Raw genomic sequence first — 27,169 nt, forward strand, 5'->3', positions numbered from 1 at the left:
CATACCTTTAGGGTTGGAAAAGATGCTTGATACTATTTAACTCTTATTCATTGACACTTGCTTTGTGGCCTAACGTGTTATCTGTCTTGGAGGATGCTCCATGTACACTTGAGAAGAAGGTGTATTCTGAATTTTGGATGGAATGTTGTATGTGTGTGCACGTGTGTGTTTATATACATATATATGTATACATATACACATGTATAGAGCTATTAAGTCCATCTGGTTAAATGTATTATTTAATCCAATTATTTCTTTACTGCTTTTCTGTCTAGATGATCTGTAATAACTGTGATGTTAAAATCCCCTACTATTATTGTATTACTATCAGTTTCTCTTCTTCGGTCTCTTAATATTTGCTTTATATGCTTTGGTGCTTTTATGTTGGGTTCATATATTTATGTTATATCTTTGTGCTAGACTGACCCCTTTATCATTATGTAATACCCCCCTGTCATTTATTTCAGACTTTGTGGTTATTGTAAGGTTCACATATATCATCCTATGTATATAGTTATCTATTTTAAATTGATAGAAACTTAAATTTGAACATATTCCAAAACTCTACATTTTTACTTCTCTACCATATTTTATGTTTTTGATGTCAACTTTTTTTTAAAGCACATATCCTTTTATTCTTTCTTTCTTTCTTTCTTTCTTTCTTTCTTTCTTTCTTTCTTTCTTTTTTTTGAGTAGGTTCCACGTCCAGCGTGGAGCCCAGTGTGGCACTTGAACTCACGACCCTGAGATCAAGACCTGAACTGAAATCAAGAGCCATATGCTTAACTGAGCCACCCACGCACCCCTTGATTCAACTTTTTACAACTTGTTATTTTATGTATCCTGTAACTAATTATTGTAATTAATTTCACTACTTTTGTGTTTTGCCTTTTTAGTAGCTTTAGAAGTTAGAATTCTAACTTTATCTATACCTTTCCTAGTGAGATTTTTACTTTCATATATTTTGCAATTAGTGCCATTTTTTCCCCCCAGCTTTAAAAAGTCCCTTTAAGGTTTCTTGCAAGGCTAGTTTAGTAGTGATGAGCTCCTTTAGTTTTGCCTGTTTGGAAATCCTTTATCTTCAATTCTGAATGATAACCTTGCCCAGTAGAGTATTCTTATTTGGAAGTTTTTTCCTTTCAGGAATTTGGGTATGCTATGTCACGTATAGCATGCCAAGTTTCTGTTGAGAAATCTACGATATGCTTATAGGGTTTCCCTTGTTCATTTATAAAACAAATAACAATTTGTTTTATTCTTGCTGCTTTTAAGATTCTCTCTTTAACTTTGAAACTTTTAACATTTTAATTATGTGTCTTGGTGTATCTCTCTTTGGGTTCATCTTGTTTGGAACTCTGGGTTTCCTAGACCTTGATGCCTATTTTCTTTCCTAGGTTGGGGATGTTTTCAGTCATTATTTCTACCAATAAGTTTTCTGCACCTTTTTCTCTTTTCCTTCTAGGACCCTTATAATGTGAATTTGAATTTTATTCTGTTTGATGTTGTCCCATGATTCCTTAGGTTATCTTTATTTAATTTTTTTTTCTTACTATATCCTGGTGTATTTCATTGCTTTGTCTTTCAGCTTTCTGATCTATTTTATGTTTTGTCCAGTGTTCTGTTCAACACCTCTAGTATATTTTCCAGTCCAGTTTTTGTGTTTTTTGGGTCTTTGACTTTTGCTTGGTACTTTGTTATGTGTTCTGTCTCTTTATTGAGGTTCTGTGTTTATCCATTCTTCTGATTTCAGTGATCATCTCTATGACCATTAATTTGAATTTTTTTAAATCAGGTACTTATCTCTATATCATTTTCTGAGGTTTTGGTTTTTTGTTTGTTTGTTTCTTCTGTTTCCTAATTTGGCTTGGCTCTGTTTTTTTCTATGTATTAGGTGAAATGCAGGCACTTTTCTCAGTCTTCAAACAGTAGCCTTGAATAGGTGATGGATCACTTGTTCAACCTTGTCCTGGCTCTTGGTTGTCTTTCAGACCTTTGTGATTATCTCAGTTGTCTGGTTTATTATAAATATGCCCCCTTTTTGAGGGCTTTCCAAGGCCTATCCATGATCGAAGGGGATCATAGCACCCAGTTTCAGTCTGATTAAAAGCGAGACCCTCAGGCCAGCTTTGAAAGTGTGCAAATATATTTAGTCCTCTGAGGTCACATTTGTAATCATTGCTGGCCTCCAGGTCAGATATGGAGATTTTCCCTGAGTGTGAGTCGCAAAAATCTGAGTTCCAGGTGAATGTATATGATCTTCTCTGGGAAGTCTTATTCAGCTGTAGTGAGGCCAAAGGGGTGTGTGAGGATGGTGTTTCCCTGCTTTTGTTCCCTTGGAGTGCCTCCGTAGCCTCTTGATTGTGGGAAACCTGAGGTCTGTTCCTGAGGCTAGAGCTATAAGGCTGAGTAAATGGGCCTTTTTCACAGAAGACTGGGATTGTTTCAGTTTGCTGTTTGTGCAGGGCCCTGGGATTGATGGCCTGCCAAGAAAAGTCTTTCCAGTTGTTATAATCTGGTGGAGCTCTGGAGAGTCAGCCCTCAAGGAGTGTGGATTGTGTCCATCTGCTGCCTTGAGCAAGACAGTTAGAAGGTGTAGAGAACAGGGCACACTTAGCTGCTTTAGAAAGACAACAGGAAAATAGGAATGTATGTTTCCATGGGCTTCTGTAATGGAACAGGAGAGTGCCTTGTCTGTATTCTGGCTTTAGGATGGGAATAGGAGACTGGCCTGACAGTTCATGCTCATGTTCCAGCTGGGAAGTTGGGGAGTACTGCAACTCTCCACCTGGACTCAGCAAGTACCACAAAAGCTCATGCCTGCTGTACCAGCAAGGTGGTGGTAGCCCTGCTAGTAGGCCACGTGGAGAGTGCATCTGTGTCATCTACCATCCTCATTTGTCTCTGTCTCCTGCCTCTCTGGCCAGTGCCCCCACATTAGCAAATGAGTCTCTTTTACATACAGTCTAGGGGCCTTTCCAGACTACTGTTTCTTTGCTAGGTCTTGGAGGAGACCACAATCCCTCTAAGAGGGGAGTCTGTTTCTTTATAGCACTTGAAGACTCCCTGGTGTTAGTTTTTTTGTTTTTTTCAAGCCGGGTGTTCTGTGGGTTTATTTCTCTGATGTACATCCTAAGAGTGGGGTCACCAATGTGGGGGACCAACCTTTTTCTCCTCTGGGAGATGCATCTGTGTGGTGAGATCCCTTCTTGTTGTGTGTTGCCATGTCATGAATGGGTGTTTTTTGGGAGACTGTCTCTACTTCTCCTGTTTTGATATGATCCTTTTATCCTTTGTTGTGAGAATCAGTGCATTTAGTTTTTAGATCTCTCTGCACAGGAGAATGATCTTAGGTAGCTGTAGATTGGGTGTGTTGATGGGAGGAGGACTTTTCCTACCACTACCTTGGATCACCCCCTCTAGGAGCTTGCTTTTTAAGTTTCTTACCATCTAAGAAATTTCCTCAGATTTATTTTCTGAGGAAATTAGATTCAGATTGAGATTTGCATTTCTTAAGTTATATTTTTTCTATAAGAGAACATTCTTATTCTACTATCTTATTCTTTCTTGCTTCATGAGTTTAAATTCTTTTACAAGCATGAAGATACAAAGTTCTCATTTTTCATTTTCTTTTTTCCTTGCACATTGATTTTTCTATTTGTTTTCTTAACTTCAGATTTTAGATGAGAGATTTCTTCAGATACTTAAAAGTTGGTAAATAGCTGTTTGAAAACTGTGTAGGAACCTCATTACTGTGGGAAAACTGTGGGACCTCATTACTTGTGGCCTTTGCTGTCAGGGCATTTTGTCATGGATTTGTTTGGGGAACCTCTCATATTGGCCTCTGTAGTCTTTGTTCTTGTCATATTCCATAGAGAAGGCTCCTATAGCTAGCTGTCTACAGAGAGTAAAAGCCTAGCAGAAAAAGATGACTGAGTGGAGAAAATGGTATTCAAGTTTTACTGTATAAGTTTTGATTTAACCCTGTGGTACTCTAAACTGTTCTTGATCTTTGCCTACTTTCCAAAAGATACAGTGGGATGGCTACATGGAATGTGGAAGGGAGGCTTGTCAGACTTCTTTTTAAGTTGACTTTTAGATGTCAGCTCTTCTATTTTCAGTCCCATGTCTACCCCTAATTCCAGAGATAGTTGCTACCACCAATTGGACTTTTTTGAGAAGTTCTGTGAAATAAATTGTGTTGTGTTTTCTATATTGTGGCTGATCATTCAGTTTTTCCAGGTTCTGAGTTACTTCTTTCTTTCTACTTTCTAGATGCCAAAACATTGTTACTGTCACATCCTTTCTTTTTTCCTTGACAACTGTAAAAGCCTTCTGAAAATTCCCTTCACTTTTGCATTTTAGTATGTCAAGAGGGTGTAGATGTGAACATATGTCAATCTACCATATTCAAACTGGAAGTCTTTTTCTATATAGATAACAATTCTTTTGTAAATGAAGAAGACTAACTTTGTGTTTTGAGTTTTAAGGTTTCTTTTTATTGTTTATCACTTCCCTATTTCAGTGTTTTTTTTTTTTTTTTTGCTATATAGATATGCAGTTATGTAGTGAATTTTTCCCCAATTATTAGTATTTCTGTTTTTAATTTTTAAAAATTTAAAAATTTTTTTATTATGTTCAGTTAGCCAACTTATAGTACATCATTAGTTTTTGATGTGTTCAATGATTTCATTAGTTTCCCTTATCTTGAACAGAGTGGACAGATTACATTAAATAGATAAGACATTAACTATCAGTTTTTTGGAATCACCATTGTGCTATGGTTGTTTCTGATTAATTATTTATATTGGTAAAAGACAGGAATCATCAAAAATTTCCAATAATGAGAGGCTGATTGATTAAATTGTGTTTGCACAAAGGAGCACTTAGCAGCTGTGCAATGGGAACATGGAATTTTTATATGTATTGCTGCGGAGTTATCTTCAGGATATCCAAGTGAACAAATGAAACACTAAAGGATGTTTTAGAATGCTACCTTTTATATAATGGAAGGGAATATGAATAAATAAAATACTGATATTTTTCAAAAGGAGTGGTAAAAAGGTAAACTGAAAAGGAAGTTTTAGAGGAAGAGAGAAGAACATGTGGATAGGGAAGTAGAGATGGAAGATATATGGGTTATACCTCCATTGTACCTAAATTTGACTTCAGAATCATGTAGCTGTTTTATATGCTAAATGTAATAGTTAAATAAAAAAGAAAAATTCGCATTTCAAAGAAATTCAGACAAATAGGAATAATTGAATTTAACCACCAAACAAGTTAGTGACCTACCCTTGCAGTGAAAAGAATTACCTTAAGTGACCTGATTTGAACATTTCTAGTGGAATACATCATAAGGTTGAAAGAAAAAATTCTTAAAGTAATCTTAAACTGCTATCAGTATGTTTTGAAACTATTATGAACATACTCTAAAATAAAGCAAATAAATAATGAGCATCATAAGGAATTAGAATAGAGAATTAAAGAAGTTAAACTTGAATTTTAAATTCATAATGGAAATATAAGTATTAATTTATTTTTCTTATGCTTTTCTCAGAAGTACCACTGAAGAGACCTACAAATAATGACAACCCCTTAGCAATGAGTTGGCACCGAGGTTGTGGTCTCTAAATATCTAAATTTTTGTTATTGTTGTTTTATCTTGCAAGAGGAGGAAGGGATCCTTGAAGGTAGTTGTTTCTGGATTGGGCTGGGAAATATACAAGGTGATCCTGAGATATCTTACCATTCTAGAAAGTAAGGAAATTATCTAAGACTAAAGACATATGGTCAAAAGTACCCCCAGGCTACCAGAAGGGGCCTCCTACTGGTTTAAGGTGGATAATTTGAGGATTAAAAAAATGACTTTAGAGCGCCTGGGTGGCTCAGAGGGTTAAGCCTCTGCCTTTGGCCCAGGTCATGATCTCAGGGTCCTGGGATCGAGCCCCACATCGGACTCTCTGCTCAGCAGGGAGCCTGCTTCCCTCTCTCTCTGCCTGCCTCTCTGCCTACTTGTGATCTCTGTCTGTCAAATAAATCAATAAAATCTTTAAAAAAAAAAGACTTTAGGGGCACCTGGGTGGCTCAGTCTTTGGCTCAGATCATGATTCCAGAGTCCTAAGATTGAGCCCTGCATCGGGGTGGCTCAGTCTTTGGCTCAGATCATGATTCCAGAGTCCTAAGATTGAGCCCTGCATCGGGCTCCCTGCTTGGCAGGAAGTCTGCTTCTTCCTCTTGCACTCCCACTTCCTGTGTTCTCTCTTTTGCTGTGTCTCTCTCTGTCAAATAAATAAGTAAATCTTAAAGGAAAAAAAAAAAGACTTTAATGTTGACATACATAAAGCATACAAAAATAATTTAAAAAATACACTAAAATTAAAAAAAAAAAAACATTGTCAGTTATCCATTAAGGTTGTGAAGACACTGACTCATCATTTTTCAAATTGATTAGAAATGTTCAGATTCTTTTTTTCAATTTCCTGTCAAACTCTATTTTTTTTTTAAGTATTTTTGTTGATTACAGGGAGTGTGCAAGCATGAGTATGAGTGTGAGGAGCAGAGAGAGTGAGAGAGAATCTCAGGCTGAGTCTGTGCTGAGCTTGGAGCACAATGCAGGGCTCCATCTCCTGACCTGAGCTAAAACCAAGAGTTGGACACAACTGACTATGCCACGCAGGTGCCCCTGTACAAACTGTATTTAATATAACTCTTAAGTTACTGAGGATAAAGTTCTTTGTAGAAAAAATTAAAAATCATCATTTGGTAACTCCTAATGAAATAGTTGATTTAGGAAGTTATCATGAATTGGTGCTAAAACCATTAGGTTAAAGGCTTGATGTGGGGAGAACTTCCCACTGGAGAGTTCAGGCTCATACCATCTGACCAGTTGATTTTTTAGTACTATTAAAAATGGGACAACCAAAAGAAAAAAAAAAATGGGACAACCAGATCTGTATCTAATGAAGTGATGCAGTTGGAGGTACACAGTAGCAACCAGTTATGAAGTTGTTCGGCCAAGAAAAAAGAAATTGAACTTTAAACCTCTAGATATAATTATCAATTATGGAAATATGGAAAAGTAGAGGAACACATTAAGTGACAGCATGGTGAAGCAATTATGCAAATAAAGAATGGATAGGAAAAATATGTCACTTCTCCAAATTAATGGCATGGTTATGAAAGAAAATAGGGGGCCTAAATGGTCACAGTAACTTAATGTACTCTGTGAAACTTGTTTGAATTTTGATTTATACAAATCTGGTTATAAGGAGTACCTAATCAGGAGAATCTTGATATAGGTGAATTATCAGATAATATTAAAAATTATAGTTTTGTTAGTTGGGGTATTAGCGTATAACATAGAAACCTTAATCACTATTTGACATTTAACCTATAATATTCCAGTAGAGGTGGGTAGAGGCAAAGGTCAGGGAATAGATAAAACAAGATTGGTAAAATGTAGGAACTATGGAAGATGGGTGGAGGTACATGGAGAGTCAGAATCCTGTCCTATCCGTAGCTGACTGTAACGTGTGCTGCTCTGGAGCTAGATACGCTGGATTTGAGTCCAGGCTCCACTTCTTATTAGCTATATGATATTTTTAAAGTTATTGAACTCCTGTAAGCTTTAACTATATTACCTGTTAAAAAAATGAAGAATATATTTACTTCATAGGGTTAGTGTAAGCATTAAATGAGTTAATACATCTAAAATACTTAGAACAATGCCTGGAATATTAAGTATTTACTATGATTTTCTTATTATTACTGTTAAAGTGTCCCAGCCTCTGAAATAAAGGGGCTATGTCCTATTAATGACATGGGAGCTCAGAATTATGTTTTTACTACAATCAAGTGAAGTTACATATGGCCCTGGGCCCATGATGTCTGTAGCTTTTTAAGTGTATAATTTTGCTTTTTTCAATCTGTGTATTCCTTCCTCTTGTCTCCTGAAACTGCTCTCCTTATTAGACAGTTATCTGTACATGTGTGGGAACGCTAATGTTGACATGTTAGAGAACAGCTAGAGAACTAAAGAGGAGCCAAGCAAATGCAAAGTTTGTGATATGGCTAGACTTTTTGGTAGCACTTTAAGAGGTTATGATTTATAACCTTGGAATCACTTTTAGTCTGTTGTGTTTTAGCCCTACAGGTGCTCATATAATTGCCCAATTTTCGAAAAAACTTCTTGATGGCGATATTTCTATTTTTTCTGGATCGGAAATGTTGCCTGTGGTTAAAGGAGCTTTTATTTCTGTGTGTCGTCAAATATATGGTACATGTGAAGGCTTACAGGTGTTAATTCCTTATTGTTTGCATGAGTCTATAGCAAAGGCATGGAAGAAGGTAAGAAATTTCAATCTTTTTCTCCTCTCTGCAAATCTTTATTTCAAATATAGTCACTATTGTAATGCAGTTTTAATCTTTTACTGGGGCAAATATGATTTTCTTAGCATCACAGTACTCTAGGGAACATAATGCTTTTTAATTTGGTACAGGATGACTTCACCTCATTTCCTGTGAGGGCAAAGTTCTAGGACCAAACTGGGCACTTCAAAGTCTTTTCTCTTGGTAGAAGAAACATTAGATAATTATCTTTGTATAAACTGACATTCTTTTTCGGAAGCTATTTCTGAGCGATTTTTATGTGCAGCTGGGGATTTGTTATGGACACTGGAGATTATAATGTAGCAAGAGTCAAATGTAGTATGTTTCAGTACTAAGCCTTTTTTCCCACATTTATATACTTCATTTAAAAATAATTTTAGATGATATATAATTAAAAACCAAATAACTTAAAATTTGAAGGTAATTTAATTTTAATTATATTAAGGATCAACTGTAAAAATGTATCATGAGATCTTATGAATAATGCTGTCAATAAAAAATAATGTAATCTGTTGTATTTTAGACAAGTTTGCTATCAGAAAGAATTCCTATTCCAGTAAAGGGTTTGGATTCTGTTTCTTCGGTAAACCAGGAATCCCAAAACATGTAAGCACAATTGACTAAACTTACCTGTTTTTCTACATTTGCTGAAATAATTTAAATGAGAATGTAATTGAATAGTGTAGCAAAAATGCACCTGAAACTAATATCACACTGTATATTAATTAATTGGATTGAAATAAAAACTAAAAAAAAAAAAATACAGGAAGGAAAATGTATATGTATAGGATTAAGGAAAATTACATGTGGGGGAACTTTAAAGATCATGTCATACTTGTACTTTATATCTAGCATTACTTAATACTTGCTTTAAGGGATATTCTTAAGAAAAATTAAAAAATAGCATTTCAGGTAGATATAGTTTAAAGAAGTCAAACAAAAAGTCTTTTTCATTTCCTTAACAGTATAATGGTTTAACAAATAGTTAATTCTTCTGTAAAAATCAGCTAAAATTTTTACTGATAGTTGTCACAAAATTAAAACCATTGCCATTTCGTATGTGTGTGGGAGAGAGGAGAGGAGAACATTTCTGCAATTTTTGAGGTAATTGTTAGATGTTTTCTTTTCTTTTCTTTTTTAAAAAAGATTTTATTTATGTATTTAAGAAAGAGATAGAACAGAGGAATGGGGATGGGTGGTGGGGGTGGCAGAGGGAGAAGCAGACTCCCCACTAAGCAGGGAGCCTGACGTGGGCTCCATGACAAGACTTGAGACCATGATCTGAGGCTAAGGCCCCTGCTTAACTGACTAAGCCACCTGGGCACCCCAGATCTGCTTTCTTTGAAATCTTCTATGATTTGTCATTTTTCATTTCATTTATGCATTCATTTTCTAATTCATTCCACTATATATTGGACCAAGTGCTTTCATTTCTTGGGGATACCTGTATGCCTTAAGAGCTTACTGTGTCCTGTAGAATAAATAAATACAACATGGTAATATAGTATGCTAAATTTATATTGTGGGGCCATGTGGGATCCATTGGGAGGCACCTTGTGGGGGAATCTTTCCATAAGAAGTTGTGGGGAAATCTTTCCATAAGAACTCACTTTCCATAGAAGTTAAAGAGAATAGATGTTAATTGACTAAATACTGAACATTATTTCAGATGGCAGAAATAATATGGTCAATAGGCTAGAAGAGGGAACATGATTAATGTAGTTAATACATTTTACTCTCAGTGATATTTTTAGATTCTGAAGTTAAAATGTGAAGGAGCTAATAAATTATATGCCACTTCTTCCCTCCTAAGTTGTGAACTGAGTAATAATGATAAAGAAGTCAAACAAATCAAAACACTGAATAACAGAGGGTTCCTAAAATCTCAAGAGTTAGATTACCCTTCTGTCATATTGGCTGTGGACAGCTGTAGGCTTCCCTCTAAAGCAGAGCTTACAAAGATCAAACTTAACTACATAGTAGAACAGAGGAGAATGTGTGTTTCCTCCAGGTAACTGGATCACAAACAAGTAGACTGAGAGAGAGTCATTGCTTAGCTAGGCATTCTGAGGTTATTCCACAAATCTCCTGAGTCCCTTCTAGGCGAGGAGTTAATGATTAGGAGGGTCAAGCAGTGTTAAACTGGGGAATGTGTTTCGTGTAGAAACTTGATTCTGGGGGAAAGGGAGGATCTCTCAAAATATGATATTAAAGTCTTAGAAATAAAATATTTTATAGAGTTTTTGATACTATATAGAGTCAGAACTATTAATTTCATTTTCATCATCAGAGTTCCGTTAGCTCATAGAGTTGAATGTCTCCTGTTCTTTTGTGTTAATTGAGAAGTCAGTATGACATAGACATTATTTGTTCCTTCATAATTTGGTTAAACTTGAGTGTAAAACCATCTGTGTTAGTTAACTAGAGTATCCTAATGCCAGTACATAGCAGATTCCTAATATGTTTCTTTTCCTTTAAAAAAAAATTCCAGTTTAATTAACATATAGTGAGTGTTATATTAGTTTAAGGTATTCAATATAGTGATTTACCAGTTCCATACATTACTCAGTACTCATCATGGTAAGTGTACTCTTAAATCCCTTCAGCTATTTCACCCATCACCCCACCCATCTCCCCTCTGGTAACCATCTGTTTGTTCTCTAGAGTTAAGAGTCTGCTTTTTGGTTTGTCCTTTTTCATTTGTTTTGTTTCTTAAATTCCACATATGAGCAAAATTACGTGGTATTTGTCTTTTTCCAGCTGTCATATTTCACTTAGCATTGTACTTTGTAGCTCCATCCATGTTATTGAAAATAGCATGATTTCATTCTCTTTTATGGCTAAGTACTATTCCATTATGTGTGTGTATGCACACATATATATATACACACAGACCACACACATGCACACTTATATACCACTCTTCTTCTTTCGTCTAATGATAGACACTTTAACTGCTTCTGTGTTTAGCTATTGTAAATAATGCTGCTATACACATAGGGTATATATCTTTTTAAATTAGCGTTTTTGTATTTTTTTGGGTAAATACCTAGTAGTGGAATTAAGAGAATCTTTATTTGTTTGTTTCCTTCCCTACTTTTCTCCTCTTCCCTTACTGTTTCTCCCTACTTAAGTTTTTCTGTTCATTTCTTCCTGTGCAGTTTAATGTTTTTTTTCTTTTTATAGTCATATTTTAAATAAATATTGTGTTGGAATTTTGAGGCTCCTGTCAGTGATGATGTAAATATCACAGATAGAACTAAAGAACTAAAAAATAAATTGATCATGTGTTCATTTCTAGAAATGAGGCTCTGTCTGTGGCTTCCTGTTGCCCTAGGCTTATGGATTGCCAAAGCCCCACTTTTAGAGCCTGTGTTATACATGCAGAAGCATTTCATTATATGTAATACTATTTTATTTTATTTTAATTAACATATATTACTTGTTTCAAGGGTATAGGCCTGTGATTCATCAATTTTACATAATTCACAGTGCTCACCATAGCACATGCCCTCCCCAGTGTTCATCACCCAGCCACCCCATCCCTCCTGCCCTCCTCCACTCCAGCAACCCTCAGTTTGTTTCCGAAGATTAAGAGTCTCTAATGGTTTGTCTCCCTCTCTGGTTTCATCTTGTTTCATTTTCCCCTCCCTTTCCCTGTGATCCTCTTTTTTCTCAAATTCCTCATATCAGTGAGATCATCTGATAATTGTCTTTCTCAGATTGACTTATTTCACTTAGCATAATACCCTCTTTTCCATCCATATCGTTGCAAATGGCAAGATTTCAGTTTTTGATGGCTACATAATATTCCACTGTATGTATATGTGTGTGTATGTATATGTGTGATATATATATATCACATCTTCTTTATTCATTCATCTGTTGATGGACATCTAGGCTCTTTCCATAGATTGGCTATTGTAGACATTGCTGCTATAAACATTGGGGTGCATGTGCCACTTCATATCACTACCTTTGTTGTATCTTTGGGTAAATGCCCAATAGTGCAATTACTGGGTTATAGGGTAGTTCTATTTTCAACTTTTTGAGAAACCTCCATATTGTTTTCCAGAGTGGGTACACTAGCTTGCATTCCCACCAACAGTGTAGGAGGGTTCCCTTTCTCTTCCCCTTTCTCTGCATCCTTATCACACCTGTCGTTTCCTGACTTGTTAATTTTAGCCATTCTGACTGGTGGTATCTCATTGAGGTCTTGATTTGTATTTCCTTGATGCCAAGAGATGTTGAGCACTTTTTCATGTGTCATTTGGTCATTTGGATGTCTTCTTTGCAGAAATGTCTGTTCATGTCCTCTTCCCATTTCTTGATTGGATTATTTGTTCTTTGGCTGTTGAGTTTGATAAGTTCCTTATAGATTTGGATACTTTGGATACTAGTCCTTTGTCTCATATGTCATTTGCTAATGTCTTCTCCCATTCTGTCAGTTGTCTTTTGGTTTTGTTGATTGTTTCCTTTTCTGTGCAAAAGCTTTTTATTTTGATGAAGTCCCAGTTGTTCATTTTTGCCCTTGCTTCCCTTGTCTTTAGCGATGTGTCTAGGAAAAAGTTGTTGGAGCTGAGGTCAAAGAGGTTGTTGCCTGTGTTCTCCTCAAGGATTTTGATGAATCCCTGTCTCATGTTCAGGTCTTTCGTTCACTTTGAGTCTGTTTTTTGCGTGGTATAAGGAAGTGGTCCAGTTTCATTCTTCTGCGTGTGGCTGTCCCAATTTCTGCAACATCATTTGTGAAGAGACTGTCTTTTTTCCATTGGACATTCTTTACTGCTTTGTTGAAGTTTGGTTTACCATAGATTTGACGGTCCATTTCTGGGCTCTCTAGTCTGTTCCATTGATCTGTGTGTCTGTTTTTGTGCCAGTACCATACTGTTTTGATGGTGACAGCTTTGTAATAGAACTTGAAGTCTAGAAATGTGATGCTGCCAGCTTTGGTTTTCTTTTTCAACATTCTTCTGGATATTTGGGGTCTTTTCTGGTTATATTTAAATTTTAAGATTATTTGTTCCATTTCCTTGAAAAAAGTTGATGGTATTTTGGTAGGGATTGCATTAAACATTGCTCTAGGTAGCATGGACATTGTCATAATATTTATTCTTCCAATCCATGAACATGGAACATTTTCCCGTTTCTTTGTGTCTTCCTCAATTTCTTTCATGATTATTCTATAGTTTTCTGACTACAGATTCTTTGCCTCTTTGGTTAGATTTATTCCTAGGTATATTACAGTTTTGGGTGTAGTTGTAAATGAAATCTACTCCTTAATTTCTCTTTTTTCTGTTTTGTTGTTGTATAGAAATACAACTGATTTCTTTGCATTGATTTTATATTTACATAATTTTATATAATACTTTACTGAATTCCTGAATTCCTGTATGGGTTCTAGTGTTTTGGAGTGGAGTCTTTTGGATTTTCCATGTAAAGTATCATATCATCTACAAAGAGTGAGAGTTTGACTTCTTTGCTGATTTGGATGCCTTTTGTTTCTTTTTGTTGTGTGATTGCTGAGGCTAGGATTTCTAGTACTATGTTGAATAGCAGTGGTGAAAGTGGACTTTCCCACCGTGTTCCTGACCTTAGGGGAAAATCTCTGTTTTTCCCCATTGAGAGTGATATTTGCTTAGGTTTTTCATAGATGGCTTTTGTGATATTAAGGTATGTACCCACTATCCCTACACTCTTTCATCAAGAGTGCTATAATTCGTCAAATGTTTTCTCAGCATCTATTAAGGGTATCATATGGTTCTTGTCCTTTCTTTTATTAGTATATTGTATAACATTGATTGATTTGTGGATGTTGAACCATCCTTGCAGCCCAGGAATAAATCCCATTTGGTTGTGGTGAGTAATCCTTTTAATGTACTGTTGGATCCTATTAGCTAGTATTTTGGTGAGAATTTTTGCATCTGTGTTCATCAGGGATATTGATCTGTAATTCTCCTTTTTGATGGGGTCTTTGTCTGGTTTTGGGATCAAAGTCATGTAGGCCTCATAAAATTAGTTTGGAAGTTTCCTTCCATTTCTGTTTTTTTTTTTTTTTTTTTTTTTGAACAGTTTCAAGAGAAAATAGTTATTAATTCTTCTTTAAATGTTTGTTAGAATTCCCCTGGGAAGCCATCTGGCCCTGAGCTCTTGTTTCTTGGGAGATTTTTAAAGACTGCTTAAATTTCCTTACTGGTTTTGGGTTTGTTCAGGTTTTCTATTTCTTCCTGATTCAGTTTTGGTAGTTGTATGTCTTTAGGAATGCATCCATTTCTTCCATATTTTCGAATATGCTGGCATATAGTTGCTCATAATATGTTTTTATTATTGTTTGTATTTCTTTAGTGTTGGTTTTGATCTTTCCTCTTTCATTCATGATTTTGACAATTTGGGTCCTTTTCTTTTTGATAAGTCTGGCCATGGGTTTATCAGTCTTATTCTTTCTGTCAAAGAACCAGTTCCTACTTTTGTTGATCTGTTCTACTGTTCTTTTGGTTTCCACTTCATTGGTATCTGCCGCAATCTTTATTATTTCTCTTGTCCTTCTGGGGTTAGGCTTTATTTTTTTGTTCTTTCTCCAGCTTCTTTAGGTGCAGACTTAGGTTGTATAATTGAGACCTTTCTTTTTTCTTGAGAAAGGCTTGTATTGTTATATATTTTCCTCTTAGGATTGCCTTTGCTGCATCCCAAAGACTTTGGACAGTTGTGTTTGCATTTTCATTTGTTTCTGTGAATTTTTAAAAATTCTTCTTTAATTTCCTGGTTGATCCATTCATTCTTTAGTAGGATGCTCTTTGTCCTCCATTTATTTGAATTCTTTCCAATTTTCCTCTTGTGTTTATGTTCTAGTTTGAAAGCATTGTGGTCCAAAAATGTTCAGGAAATGATCCCAATGTTTTGGTACCAGCTGAGACCTGATTTGTGACCCAGGATGTGATCTATTCTGGAGAATTTTCCATGTACACTAGCAAAGGATGTGTATTCTGTAGCTTTGAGATGGAATGTTCTGAATATATATGTGACTTCCATTTGATCCAATGTGTCATTTAAAGCCTATTTCCTTGTTGATCTTTTGCTCAGATGATCTGTCTCTATTTCATTGAAGGGGGTGTTAAATTCCCCTAATATTATTTTATTATTGTTGATGTGTTTCTTTGATTTTGTTATTAACTGGCTTATATAATTGGCTACTCCCATGTTAGGGGCATAGATATTTAAAATTGTAAGATCTTCTTGTTGGATAGACTCCTTAAATATGATAATAGTGTTCTTCCTCATCTCTTACTATAGTTTTGGTTTAAAATCTAATGTGTCTGATATAAGGATTGCTACCCCATCTTTCTTTTGATGTCCATTAGTGTGGTAAATGGTTTACGACCCCCTCACTTTCAATCCTGAGGTGTCTTTGGATTTAAAATGAGTCTCTTGCAGATAGTGTATTGATGGGTCTTGTTTTTTAATCCAATCTGATACCCTGTGTCTTTTGATTGGGACATTTATCCCATTTACATTCAGGGTAACTATTGAAATATATGAATTTAGTGCTCTTGTATTCCCTGTAAGGTGACTGTTAGTGTTAGTGTATATTATCTCTGTTCCTTTATGATCTGTGTTACTTTTGGGCTCTCTCTTTGTTTAAAGGACCCCTTTCAGTATTTCCTATAGGGCTGTATAAGGCTGGCTTGGTGTTTGCAAATCTTTTAGGGTTTATTTTTTTATTTTTTTATTTTTTTATTTTTGGTCTTGGAAGATTTTTTTCTCTCCCCATTTTTGTTTTCTTTTTCTCTCCCCATTTTTGTTCTCTTTTTTTCTCTCCTACTATAATCAGCCTAGCTGGATATAGTATTCTTAGATGCATATTTTTCTCATTTAGTGCCCTGAATATATCATGCCGGTTCTTTCTGGCCTACCAGGTGTCTGTGGACTGCTGTGAATCTAAGGTTTCTACCATCGTAGGTTGCAGACTTCTTGTCCTGAGGGGCTTTTAGGATTTTCTCTTTGTCTCTGAGACTTTTAAGTTTTACTATTATATGACGGGGTGTTGATCTATTTTTATTGATTTTGAGAGGGGTTCTCTGTGCCTCTTGGGTTTTGATGTCTGCTTCCTTCCCCAAATTAGGGAAGTTTTCCACTATAATTTGCTCTAGTATTCCTTCTGCCCCCTCTCTCTTTTTCTTCTTCTTCTTGGATCCCAAATATTCCAATATTGTTTTGTCTTATGGTGTCACTTATCTCTTGAATCTCCCCTCATGATCCACTTCTCTTTTATCTCAGCTTCTATTCTCCATCATTTGTTGTTCTGTATCCCTGATTCTCCCTTCTGCCTCATTTATCCTAGCAGTTAGTGCCTCCATTTTTTATTGCATGTTGTTAATAGCCTTTTTAATTTCAACTTGGTTAGATTTTAGTTCTTTTATATCTTCAAAAGGGGATTCTTTAGTATCTTTTATGCTTTTTTCAAGCCCAACTATTATCTTTATAATTGTCATTATGAACTCTAGTTCCTACATCTTATTAATATCCATATTGATTAGGTCCCTGCCAGTTGGTCCTGCCTCTTATTCTATTTTTTTTTTTTTGAGGTGAGCTTTTTCATTTTGTCACTTTGTCCAAAGAAGGATAGATAAATGAGAGAATAAAATGCTAAAAGGGTAACAACAGCCCCATAAAAATACACACTAAACAAGAGACCCAAAATCGGGGCAAAAAGAAAGGAAAAGAAAAAAAAAGAATATGATCATACTGGGGAATAGAATGGAGCCACATACTAAATTTGGGGCATATGTTACTCTGTTAGAAAAAAATGCCTCCCAAAAGTTTAAAGAAAGAAAAACATCTGTATATACAAAAAATAAGGGGAGATATGATGAAGGGATGGAATATTGCTATAAAGATGGAAATTAAAAAAGATTTTAGAAAAGGAATTGATAAAATAAGTTGGTTGAAAAAGGAACAAAAACAATTTAAAAATAAGAGAGAATGTGATCAGCTGGGAAACTTGAACAAATCCATACACTAGATTTAAGGTATATTTTTGTCTGTTAGAGGAAACTGTATCCCAGATCCTTAAAGCAAGAAAAACTTATGTATATACAAAAAAATAAGGTTAAATATAGTAAAGAAATAAAATATGACTATAACAATGAAAAATTAAAAAGATTTAAAAAAAGGAATTGGTAAGATGTTGGTTGAAAAAGGAAAGAAGAAAAATGAAACCAAGAAAAAGATATAATCTGGACCCTCAACTCTATGGGCAAATAATCTTCAACAAAACAGGAAAAAATATACAGTGGAAAAAAGACAATCTCTTCAATAAATGGTGCTGGGAAAACTGGGCAGTTATATGTAGAAGAATGAAACTCGACCATTTTCTTACACCATACACAAAGATAAACTCAAAATGGATAAAAGACCTCAATGTGAGACAGGACTCCATCAGAGTCCTAGAGGAGAGCATAGGCAGTAATCTCTTCGATATCAGCCACAGCAATTTCTTTCAAGATATGTCTCCAAAGGCAAAGGAAACAAAGGCAAAGATGAACTTTTGGGACTTCATCAAAATCAAAAGCTTCTGCACAGCAAAGGAAATAGTCAATAAAACAAAGAGGCAACCCACGGAATGGGAGAAGATATTTGCAAATGACAGTAGAGACAAAAGGTTGATATCCAGGATCTATAAAGAACTCCTCAAACTCAACACACACAAAACAGACAATCATATCAAAAAATGGGCAGAAGATAGGAACAGAGACTTCTCCAATAAAGACATACATATGGCTCTCAGACACATGAAAAAATGTTCATCATCACTAGCCATCAGGGAGATTCAAATTAAAACTACATTGAGATATCACCTTATACCAGTTAGAATGGCCAAAACTAGCAAGACAGGAAACAACATGTGTTGGAGGGGATGTGGAGAAAGGGGAACCCTCCCACAGTGTTGATGGGAATGCAAGTTGGTGCAGCCTCTTTGGAGAACAGTGTGGAGATTCCTCAAGAAATTAAAAATAGAACTTTCCTATGACTCTGCAATTGCACTCCTGGGTATTTACCCTAAAGATACAAATGTAGTGATCCAAAGGGCACGTGCACCCGAATGTTTATAGCAGCAATGTCCACAATAGCCAAACTATGTATGTAGTATTTTTTAAGTATATAAATTTTGTTTTAATCTGGTTAAATATATATTATTTTTATTAGTCTTATCCAGTCTTAGGTTTAAGCAGTGAGTCTAGCACTAGTCTTGTGTCTCGGAGGTAATTCCGTTAGTCCTTTATATCCTACTGGAACAATAAATTTGGTTTCTGTTGCCTGCATTTACCTTAAAAGTAGAGTTCTATTTCTTTGTATTTCTGTTCTCTGTCCATAGTGGAATTTGTTATTTAAACATGGTTATATCTTTGGCCATTGCTTTGTGTTACTGGTATAGAGGGATAGATGTCAAAACATGAACTAATCATTCAATTTTAAATTTCAAATTTCTTTACAATCCTTTTCAAAAAAGACTTCTGATACTTCCTTGGGGGAAAATGGCATTCATCTCCGTACTCAAAATTTCACTATACATGTAGGTATTGGTTTTTTGCCTATTTTTATATGCAAAGTTTCTTTCCAGATGACTAGGACTATCGAGTAGGTAATCCATTTTCTCCTTTTGGTACTTCCAAATGAAGTGCTCATATCCCCCCCCTACATTTCCGCATTTCTTGCTCTGACTCTCCTATTAACTCTGTCTTCTGAATGTTGCAGAATTTTTCTCTGGAGAATGTTACTGTCCTTCCTTTTAAAAGAGTTTGAGGAAAAAAAATCATTCTCTAAAAGTAAAATTAAAAACCTATGAAAATAAAGGTACTGTTCCTGATATGCCTTATAAAGTTGAAAGACAGATACTCTGTAATGAAAAGAAAGTATGGAAATAAGGTAGAGTTGGGACTTGGGGATTCAGGCCCAGCAGAATTATGGTAGGAGAAGAGAATGAAATTAAAGTGAAGATGAGAGAAACTAGATGTAATAAAAATGCTGACACCTATAGTTAACATTTGATTAAAGTGGAAGAAAATTATTGGCATAGAAAATATAAAATAACTCACTCTCATGGAAACCATACTTTTTATTTATCTTACTTTTTAAAACTGCATACTTGGCCATCAGTACGTACTCTGTAAGTTTATTAGCAGTATTAAGCTGAAATTATTTTCTTTTCAGTTTTGAGTGTAATAATGAAATGTGTACTTTTCTTTTACCTGTTTCAGTATGGCTTGGGAAGAGAATTTGTTAGATGATTTACTAAATTTTGCTGCCACTCCCAAAGGACTACTCTTTCTTCAAAGAACAGGTGCCATCAATGAATGTGTGACATTTATGTTCAACCGATATGCAAAAAAATTACAGGTATGAATTACCATCTGCCGCAGTCAAAAAGAATTTTTGTTGTTGTAAAAGCCATTAAGAATATCATTCTGTCTTCTCTGCAGAAGAGGTTATTAAACCCCAATTAAAAAGCCATATAGCATTGTAATTTTTAACTTGATATTTTTTCAGGAAAGCATTTGAATTGATGTTGCTCTCTATGGATGTGTTTACAGGATGGGAAGTAACCAGATGGAATTGAAAAATACATTTAACCATCCAGATGTGTTATAAATACAATAAATTTTGATTACACTAAAACTGGATGGACTTTCAGGAAGGGGATAAACCTCATTGGGCTTAAATGCACATGTTAATAAGAATTTAGTTCTCACATTAAAAAAAATACTTGTAGAGCATAATTTAGCCCTTTCTCAGAAGTTCATTGAGGTGTATTCAGCTTCTTGCTGTGATAGCATAAACATCCCTGAACTTGGCTTTTTGGATCATATGTATGCTTTTAAATTGTGTCTTGTTTCTGGCAGCTGTTGTATATTGATGTTACTAGGTTACCAGGTTGTAAATAACATTTTATTTGTTCTTCAGTTCTAATTTCCTGCTTTTGCTTAAACTTATAAAAACACAAATAACTCAGAGTTTTTGCCTGGAAGAGTAGATGGTTTATGAGGGAGGGCCCTAAGCATCCCTTCACAAATAAAACATATGAAAATTTGTTCATGGGTTTATGATATTAGGTTTGTATGTGCAGATGTGTTTTTATTTCTTATCTAGTTGGACCTCAAGTATAGAGAACTTAGTTATTTATATACCACAGTTTATGGCATCTCTTCTCATCTGTGCATGTAAGGTATCTGTTTTGATTAATTTGATTCCTCTGCCATTTCTGAGTCACACTTCCATTTCACCTGGCATGTATTCCTTTATCCCTGGGTTCCATGCTAATGTGTTTAATATGTATAGTATCTTGGGGTGTGGATACTTCTTGTCAAATATTGTCTTAGTCCATTTAGGCTGTTAAAATACCATTGATTGTGTGGTTTATAAACAGCACACATTTATTGCTTACAATTCTGGAGCCTGGAAGTCCACGATCAGGATGCCAGTGTGGTCAGGTGAGGGCCCTCTTCTGATCATAGATGTGTCATTGTATCCTCACATGGATAAGGGCTAGGGAGCTCTCCGGGATCTTTTTTGGAAGAGTACTAATCCTATTCTTGGGGACTCAACCACCTCATGATCTAATCAAGGTCCCATTCACTATATCACCTTTGGGGTTTAGGATTTCAACACATGAATTTTATAGGGACACAAATATTCAGACTATAGTAAATATTTAAGGTTTTGGGGAGTTTTAAGTTTACATAAATGAATTTGTCATTTTAATATGAATTTCTCTGCTGGTGAGTTTGAATCTCCTTGTGTACTTAATTAACCATTTGGGTGGGTTTTTTTGTTTGTTTGTTTGTGTTTTTGTGTGTGTGTGTGTGTGTGTGGTTTTTTGTTTTATTTTGTTTTGTTTTTTACATTTTTGAAAATACTAAAGCAATTCAAAGACATTTTTCTTTCTCAGATGCTTGAGACTATGCATACATAACTTTTGCTACTGTGATCATATATCTAAGACTAGATGTCATTGTTTTAACATTTATGAATATTAAAAGAATTTAGCCTTCTTTTGTACCACACTGGTGGTTATAATAGAGGATACTGTTCCCTAAATCTCAGTAATGCACAACCTTATAATATGATTTAATATTTTAATGATGTTTTATGCTATTCAGGACATTTTTTGAAAATTTAGACTCTCTGATATCTTGTATGAAAACTACTAGTCCATTTCCTTAATTTTGCTGAAGAGAAAGTAGAGATCCACATTTTGTAAAATGATCTGTGAATGCTCACACCTAGTTACTGAAGGCAGTAAGACTAGAACTTGTCTTTAACAGTGTTCCTGAAAGTTAAGTCATACTTTAGTCAAGCATGTCTAACTTTTCTGAAGTTTTGCTTTGCCTCTTCCTTTTCAGTACTTAATATGAATTTGGGAGGCTCCTGTGGCTATTAGTATCAAAATCAGCAGAGTCAGTGGGGATGACTGATGTGTAAGGTATTTTTTGAGTTATTACAGAGGAGGGCAAGCAGGAAAAAAAAATTCATATTTCTGTACCTCTGTGTTATCTAACTACAGAACTAATGTATGGTAAATTAAGGAAAGTGGAAAAGATAAGTAATAAAATTAGAAAAGGAAAGCAAACTTATAAAACATGAATAGCAGAAAATTGAAGAAATCTAATTCTTTCCCATGATCTTTTAGTTCCTTCCTACTTTTCTTTTTGCCCTCAAATCTGAACGTACAGTTTGTATTTTTAAAATTTGATTAAAACAGATCCTTTTAATGGAATGTTGAAAAAATAAAAATTATAAATGGTTAGTTAACTTTGTTTAGAATTCAGCCATTTTATTAGCCAACCTGGTCATAACTAAGATCTGAGAAGGAATATTTTTTAATGTTTATTATTTTCATATTCTGTTTTTTGCCAAGCGTGATATTTTTGTGCTTTACCATGAATGTATGTATAGTACTCTCTTTGGGACATAACAAATTATCCAAGGTTTTCCACAACACTGTTTAGAAACCTGTGTGTTACTGATGAGAATTCTTTGTGTGTGTGTGTTTGTGATATATATATATATCACAAGGAGAAAAAAATCAGATTTCCTCTAAAAATAATTACCATTAAGAAGATACTATTTTTTAAAGTTTCTCGGCTATTTATAAGTATAGTTCAACTGATAATACAGATTTATTAATGAGGAAATTTATTATTGAAGAACTAAACTAAGGAATAAAATAATACAATTTAAAGTCAGAAGGCATGTTAATCTTCATCTGGTCAAAGTTGCTTATTTTATGTATGAAGAGACTGAGACCTAGAGAAGTGACTCATTCAAGGCAAAAATCTACTTAATTTGAAGGCTAGGGCTAGGACCTATATCTGAAATAGGATTGTGAAAAATATTAACTCATTGATAGGGTGTCTGATTTGTGTTTGCTGCTAATTATCTTTACCTGAAAGAATGTGTAGTACTGTAATAAGGAGAATCAGTTACTCTGCCTGTAACGTATGAAGAAAGTATTAGCATTTTATGTTTTCCTGCTTTTCATTGTTCCTTACTTATGTTGTTAGATCAGCAGGCATAAAAAGTTTGGCTATGGAGTTTTGGTGACACAAGTGGCATCCACAGCAGCAGGTGCAATAGCACTACAAAGTTCGGGTAAGTTTTCCTTTTAATTAGAATTCTGATTATTTTAAATAAAATGAGCAGGCCGATGGAGAATTTAACTGGCATGATCAGCTCTTAGGATGTTTACTCTAAAGTTCTTTTCCCTGTTACTTTCTCTTAGGTAAGGGAAAGTTACAGGGTGTCCTTTATTTTTTCACTTCCATGAAATTGCAATGGGATTTTTTTTCTCTTGAAAGATATATGTACACACAGCCTTGTTCTCTTTTTTGAGAATAGGGAACATAATGAATTAAACTGAGAAGTACTTGATGCTTTAGAAAATTGTCTTTATGTTATAAATCAAAAGGATGTTGTCCTCTCAGTACAGCTGAATCTTACAGGATTTCTTTTTTTCTTTTTTCCTTTTTTGAATCTTACAGGATTTCTTAATGCTCAGTTTTAGTGGCCTGTATATGCTTCAGAATTTACAACCACAATAATTAGCATACATACATACATCCCATTTCCTTATTTCCCTTCTTCCTCTTTTGCTTCTTGAAAGCTTTCCTCTTACCACTTAGTTTTCACCACTGTATTTGCAGTCAGCATGTATTATCTACTATGGATTGGATTTTTAAGAAGTTTAAACATTGCTAACTTAAGATATCTAAGGTTATCTGAACCCTGAACCAGAGACAAGACATACCTCTAATAGAGATTCTATGGTTTTATTTTTGAAAGCGTAGGGTTGATGAACTATAACATCACTGACCACAACTGATTCTCTCCTTAAATGAAAATATTTTACTATAATATATCTTAAAAGCTTTTTGACAAGCTAATTTGGAATATTATGAAACATGTTTCTTGGTAGAAGTTGTCATAAACTGAACAACTTATTTCTTCTTCTATTTGGTATATAATCTAATCTATTTCCATAGTAGAGGCACATTAATGGAAGCATATGGAGACTAGATTTAACCTCACATTTCCCTGTTGGCCAAGTCATTAAGCTTCTAAGCCTCATGATATCAGTTATCTTACAGGGCAATGGAGAGAAGACTAACACTGATTGAGTTCCTATGATGTCTTAGGGTAGTATATTAGTAACTCTACATGTATCATCCCATTTATACTTCATGTCAGCCCTCAAATATAGCACTATTTCAATTTTCAAAAGGGGGAACTGATGCTCTAAGAAGTTAAGGGATTTGTATAAGGACATACCACTATTAAGCTGGCAGGTTTATAATTTCAACCCTGATATTTTTTATTTCAGATTCCATATTTTTTCTTTTATATCACAGGAGCCTTTCTGCTCTGATGTTATTATGAACTTACTGATTTTATTAGATATTCTGTCTTACACTTTTTTATGTAATTTGATTCTTCATAAAAATTTAATAATCAACCTTAATAATCACTTTCATTTAGTCATATAGTATCTTACTCATGAGAATTTAAATTCTGTTGAGCCAAAAGTTGTGTGAAATTCAATTGTTTCAAGCATAAGAATTTAAAAAAAAGTTATATTAGTATATATATTGGGATAAGGAACACACACTGTTTGCCTACCCTGCCTCCTGATAGCTCCTACACACATGCACACACACACACACACATACAACCTTTCAGCCACCTTTCATTGTTGGCCCATTTGCAGAGTAAAGTATAAATCTTATTTTTCAGGAAAACATGCTCAGATGTTATTGGCTAAGGGATAAATTGTAAGACTCAAAATTCAGTTCTCCAGGGAGATAGTGTCTCAGAATTTAGTCATTATGCAGTTTTATGACAGTGAGGTATCATGAAGATATAGTGAACAGTAGGAGATACAATTTTTACCAAGGTTAGAAGTTATTTTTTAATCAAGATGTAAGTATGTGTCTGTTGTCACTGTGGACCAGTCTTGTCAGAGGGATAATTATGTATTTCTCTATAATCCCAAGAAATAGTAAAATAATGTAAAATAATTCTTCTTAGGATTTATTAATGCACTTATAACTGAATTATGGGCCAATCTGGAATGTGGAAGAGATGATGTTAGAGTAACCCATCCCAGATCTACTCCAGTGGATCCTATTGACCGGAGCTGTCAAAAGGTAGGGAATGATCTGGGTATCTCTCTCAGAAATTACTTCATCCTGACTTTATATATATTAGGTTACAATCAGCAGCTTTTCCTAACTTTCTTTTAACTCCTTTGTTTCAGTTCTAATTTTTTTTTTTGTTTTCAAAAAGTGGTTAGAACTACTAGTGTTTAATGGGAATTGCATTTCGTAAGAATGTTTTCCTTTCACATTGTTTTTACTGTAATTTTTTTCTATCGAAGAGTAAGACACAGCAGACATTATGAAAAACAACCTCACTCACCCTACCAAAACCCTAAAACAAAAACCAATCAACCAAAGGAAAAAAAAAAAAGAGGAAGCTTTTGCCCTTTGTTTAAATCTAATAGAAAATTGTCATTTAGAGTAATGTGCCAAAAAAGGAGAAATTCTAAAGTACCTATACAATGTTCTATTATAATTCAATGGCTTTTATGTATTTGACATATTTCCCAAATTTCACTAAAGCTAAATGACTTGAGAATTCCTAACTTTGACTTTATGGCAGGCTGGGAAAGTTGAAAAGAAAATGTTATAAAATTATTTTAAAAAATGAAATTTTGTTTTCTGTAATGCTAGGCTACTTCCCTCCAGTAGTAAACACAAACTCTTGAAAAGAGACTTAAAAAAGCAACAGAATGGCTAAAAAGAGACTCCCCCCAACCCCCAAAAAAGGAGGGGAGACAGTGTGCAGATGAATAGATTGGACTGCTTGAGATTCTGGATTTAACAGACTTTTGCCTGAGGGCAAGAATCCACAGAGATATCCATATTCTAACAAGTTTGAAAAATCAAAAGAGAAGAGTTTTAGGGGCTACACAGCAGCTGGCACATGGAAGGAAGTCTCTGGGAAGGAGAGAAGTACATAGGGGGCACTTAAATTTTGTTTGTATGCCATCCAAATATAAGACTCTCCCCTGAACTTGGACTCAAGAGATATCAGATGTTCATACCACAGAGGTCAGAGTTTAGAGCTTGAATTTGCCCTGTTAAACTGTTAAGTTAAAATCAGCATTGTGGAGGGAGGAGTCAAGATGGCGGAGAAGTAGCAGGCTGAGACTACTTCAGCTACCAGGAGATCAGCTAGATAGCTTATCTAAAGATTGCAAACACCTGCAAATCCATCGGCAGATCGAAGAGAAGAACAGCAATTCTGGAAACAGAAAAACAACCACTTTCTGAAAGGTAGGACTGGCGGAGAAGTGAATCCAAAGCGACGGGAAGATAGACCACGGGGGGAGGGGCCGGCTCCCGGCAAGCGGCGGAGCAACGGCGCACAAAATCAGGACTTTTAAAAGTCTGTTCCGCTGAGGGACATCGCTCCAGAGGCTAAACCGGGGCGAAGCCCACGCGGGGTCAGTGTGGCCTCAGGTCCCACAGGGTCACAGAAGGATCGTGGGTGTCTGAGTGTCACAGAGCTTGCGGGTATTGGAACGGGAAAGCCGGCTACAGAGACAGAGCCAACAGTAAGATCACAGCTCGGTGTTACCTTGAACCGGTCGCAGGCTCGGTGAGCTCGGAGCGCAGCCGGAGGTCAGGCAGACGGGAGTAACTGGGCGATGTTCTCTGAGGGCGCACTGAGGAGTGGGGCCCCGGGCTCTCGGCTCCTCCGGGCCGGAGACCAGGACGCCGCCATTTGTATTCCCATCCTCCGGAACTCTACGGAAAGCGCTCAGGGAACAAATGCTCCTGAAAGCAAACCCGAGCGGATTACTCAGCCCAGCCCCTGTTAAGGGCGGAGCAATTCCGCCTGGGGCAAAGACACTTGAGAATCACTACACCAGGCCCCTCCCCCAGAAGATCAACAAGAAATCCAGCCGAGACCAAGTTCACCTACCAAGGAGTACGGTTTCAATACCAAGGAGAGCAGCCAAATTCCAGAGGAGGAGAAAGCAAAGCACGGAACTCATGGCTTTCTCCCTGTGATTTTTTTTAGTCTTGCAGATAATTTAATTTTTTTCTTTTTCATTTTTTGTTTTTTTTTTCTGCCTTCTGGTAAAAATTTTTTTTTTAACTTTTACCCTTTTCTTTTATAACGTTTTTTAACTAGTTTATCTAATATATATATTTTTTCTTTTTTA

General features: G+C 35.4%; 1 protein-coding gene across 5 annotated transcripts in view; it reads left to right on the plus strand.

Annotated features, from left to right (window-relative positions):
* TBC1D32 (TBC1 domain family member 32) overlaps positions 1 to 27,169 on the plus strand; it is a 248,840-nt gene that overhangs the window by 63,050 nt on the left and 158,621 nt on the right. For 4 of the 5 annotated variants that reach the window (XM_059177703.1, XM_059177704.1, XM_059177705.1 and 1 more), the window contains 5 exons: positions 8,145 to 8,346; positions 8,912 to 8,994; positions 19,641 to 19,779; positions 22,944 to 23,031; positions 24,964 to 25,082. In XM_059177703.1, the coding sequence (XP_059033686.1) occupies positions 8,145 to 8,346; positions 8,912 to 8,994; positions 19,641 to 19,779; positions 22,944 to 23,031; positions 24,964 to 25,082 (631 nt within the window). The remainder of the gene's footprint in view (positions 1 to 8,144; positions 8,347 to 8,911; positions 8,995 to 19,640; positions 19,780 to 22,943; positions 23,032 to 24,963; positions 25,083 to 27,169) is intronic. The other variant, XM_059177706.1, reaches the window with a different exon arrangement.

The sequence above is a fragment of the Mustela lutreola genome, chromosome 6 (assembly GCF_030435805.1).
Source record: "Mustela lutreola isolate mMusLut2 chromosome 6, mMusLut2.pri, whole genome shotgun sequence".
In the NCBI taxonomy this organism is placed as follows: Eukaryota; Metazoa; Chordata; class Mammalia; order Carnivora; family Mustelidae; genus Mustela; species Mustela lutreola.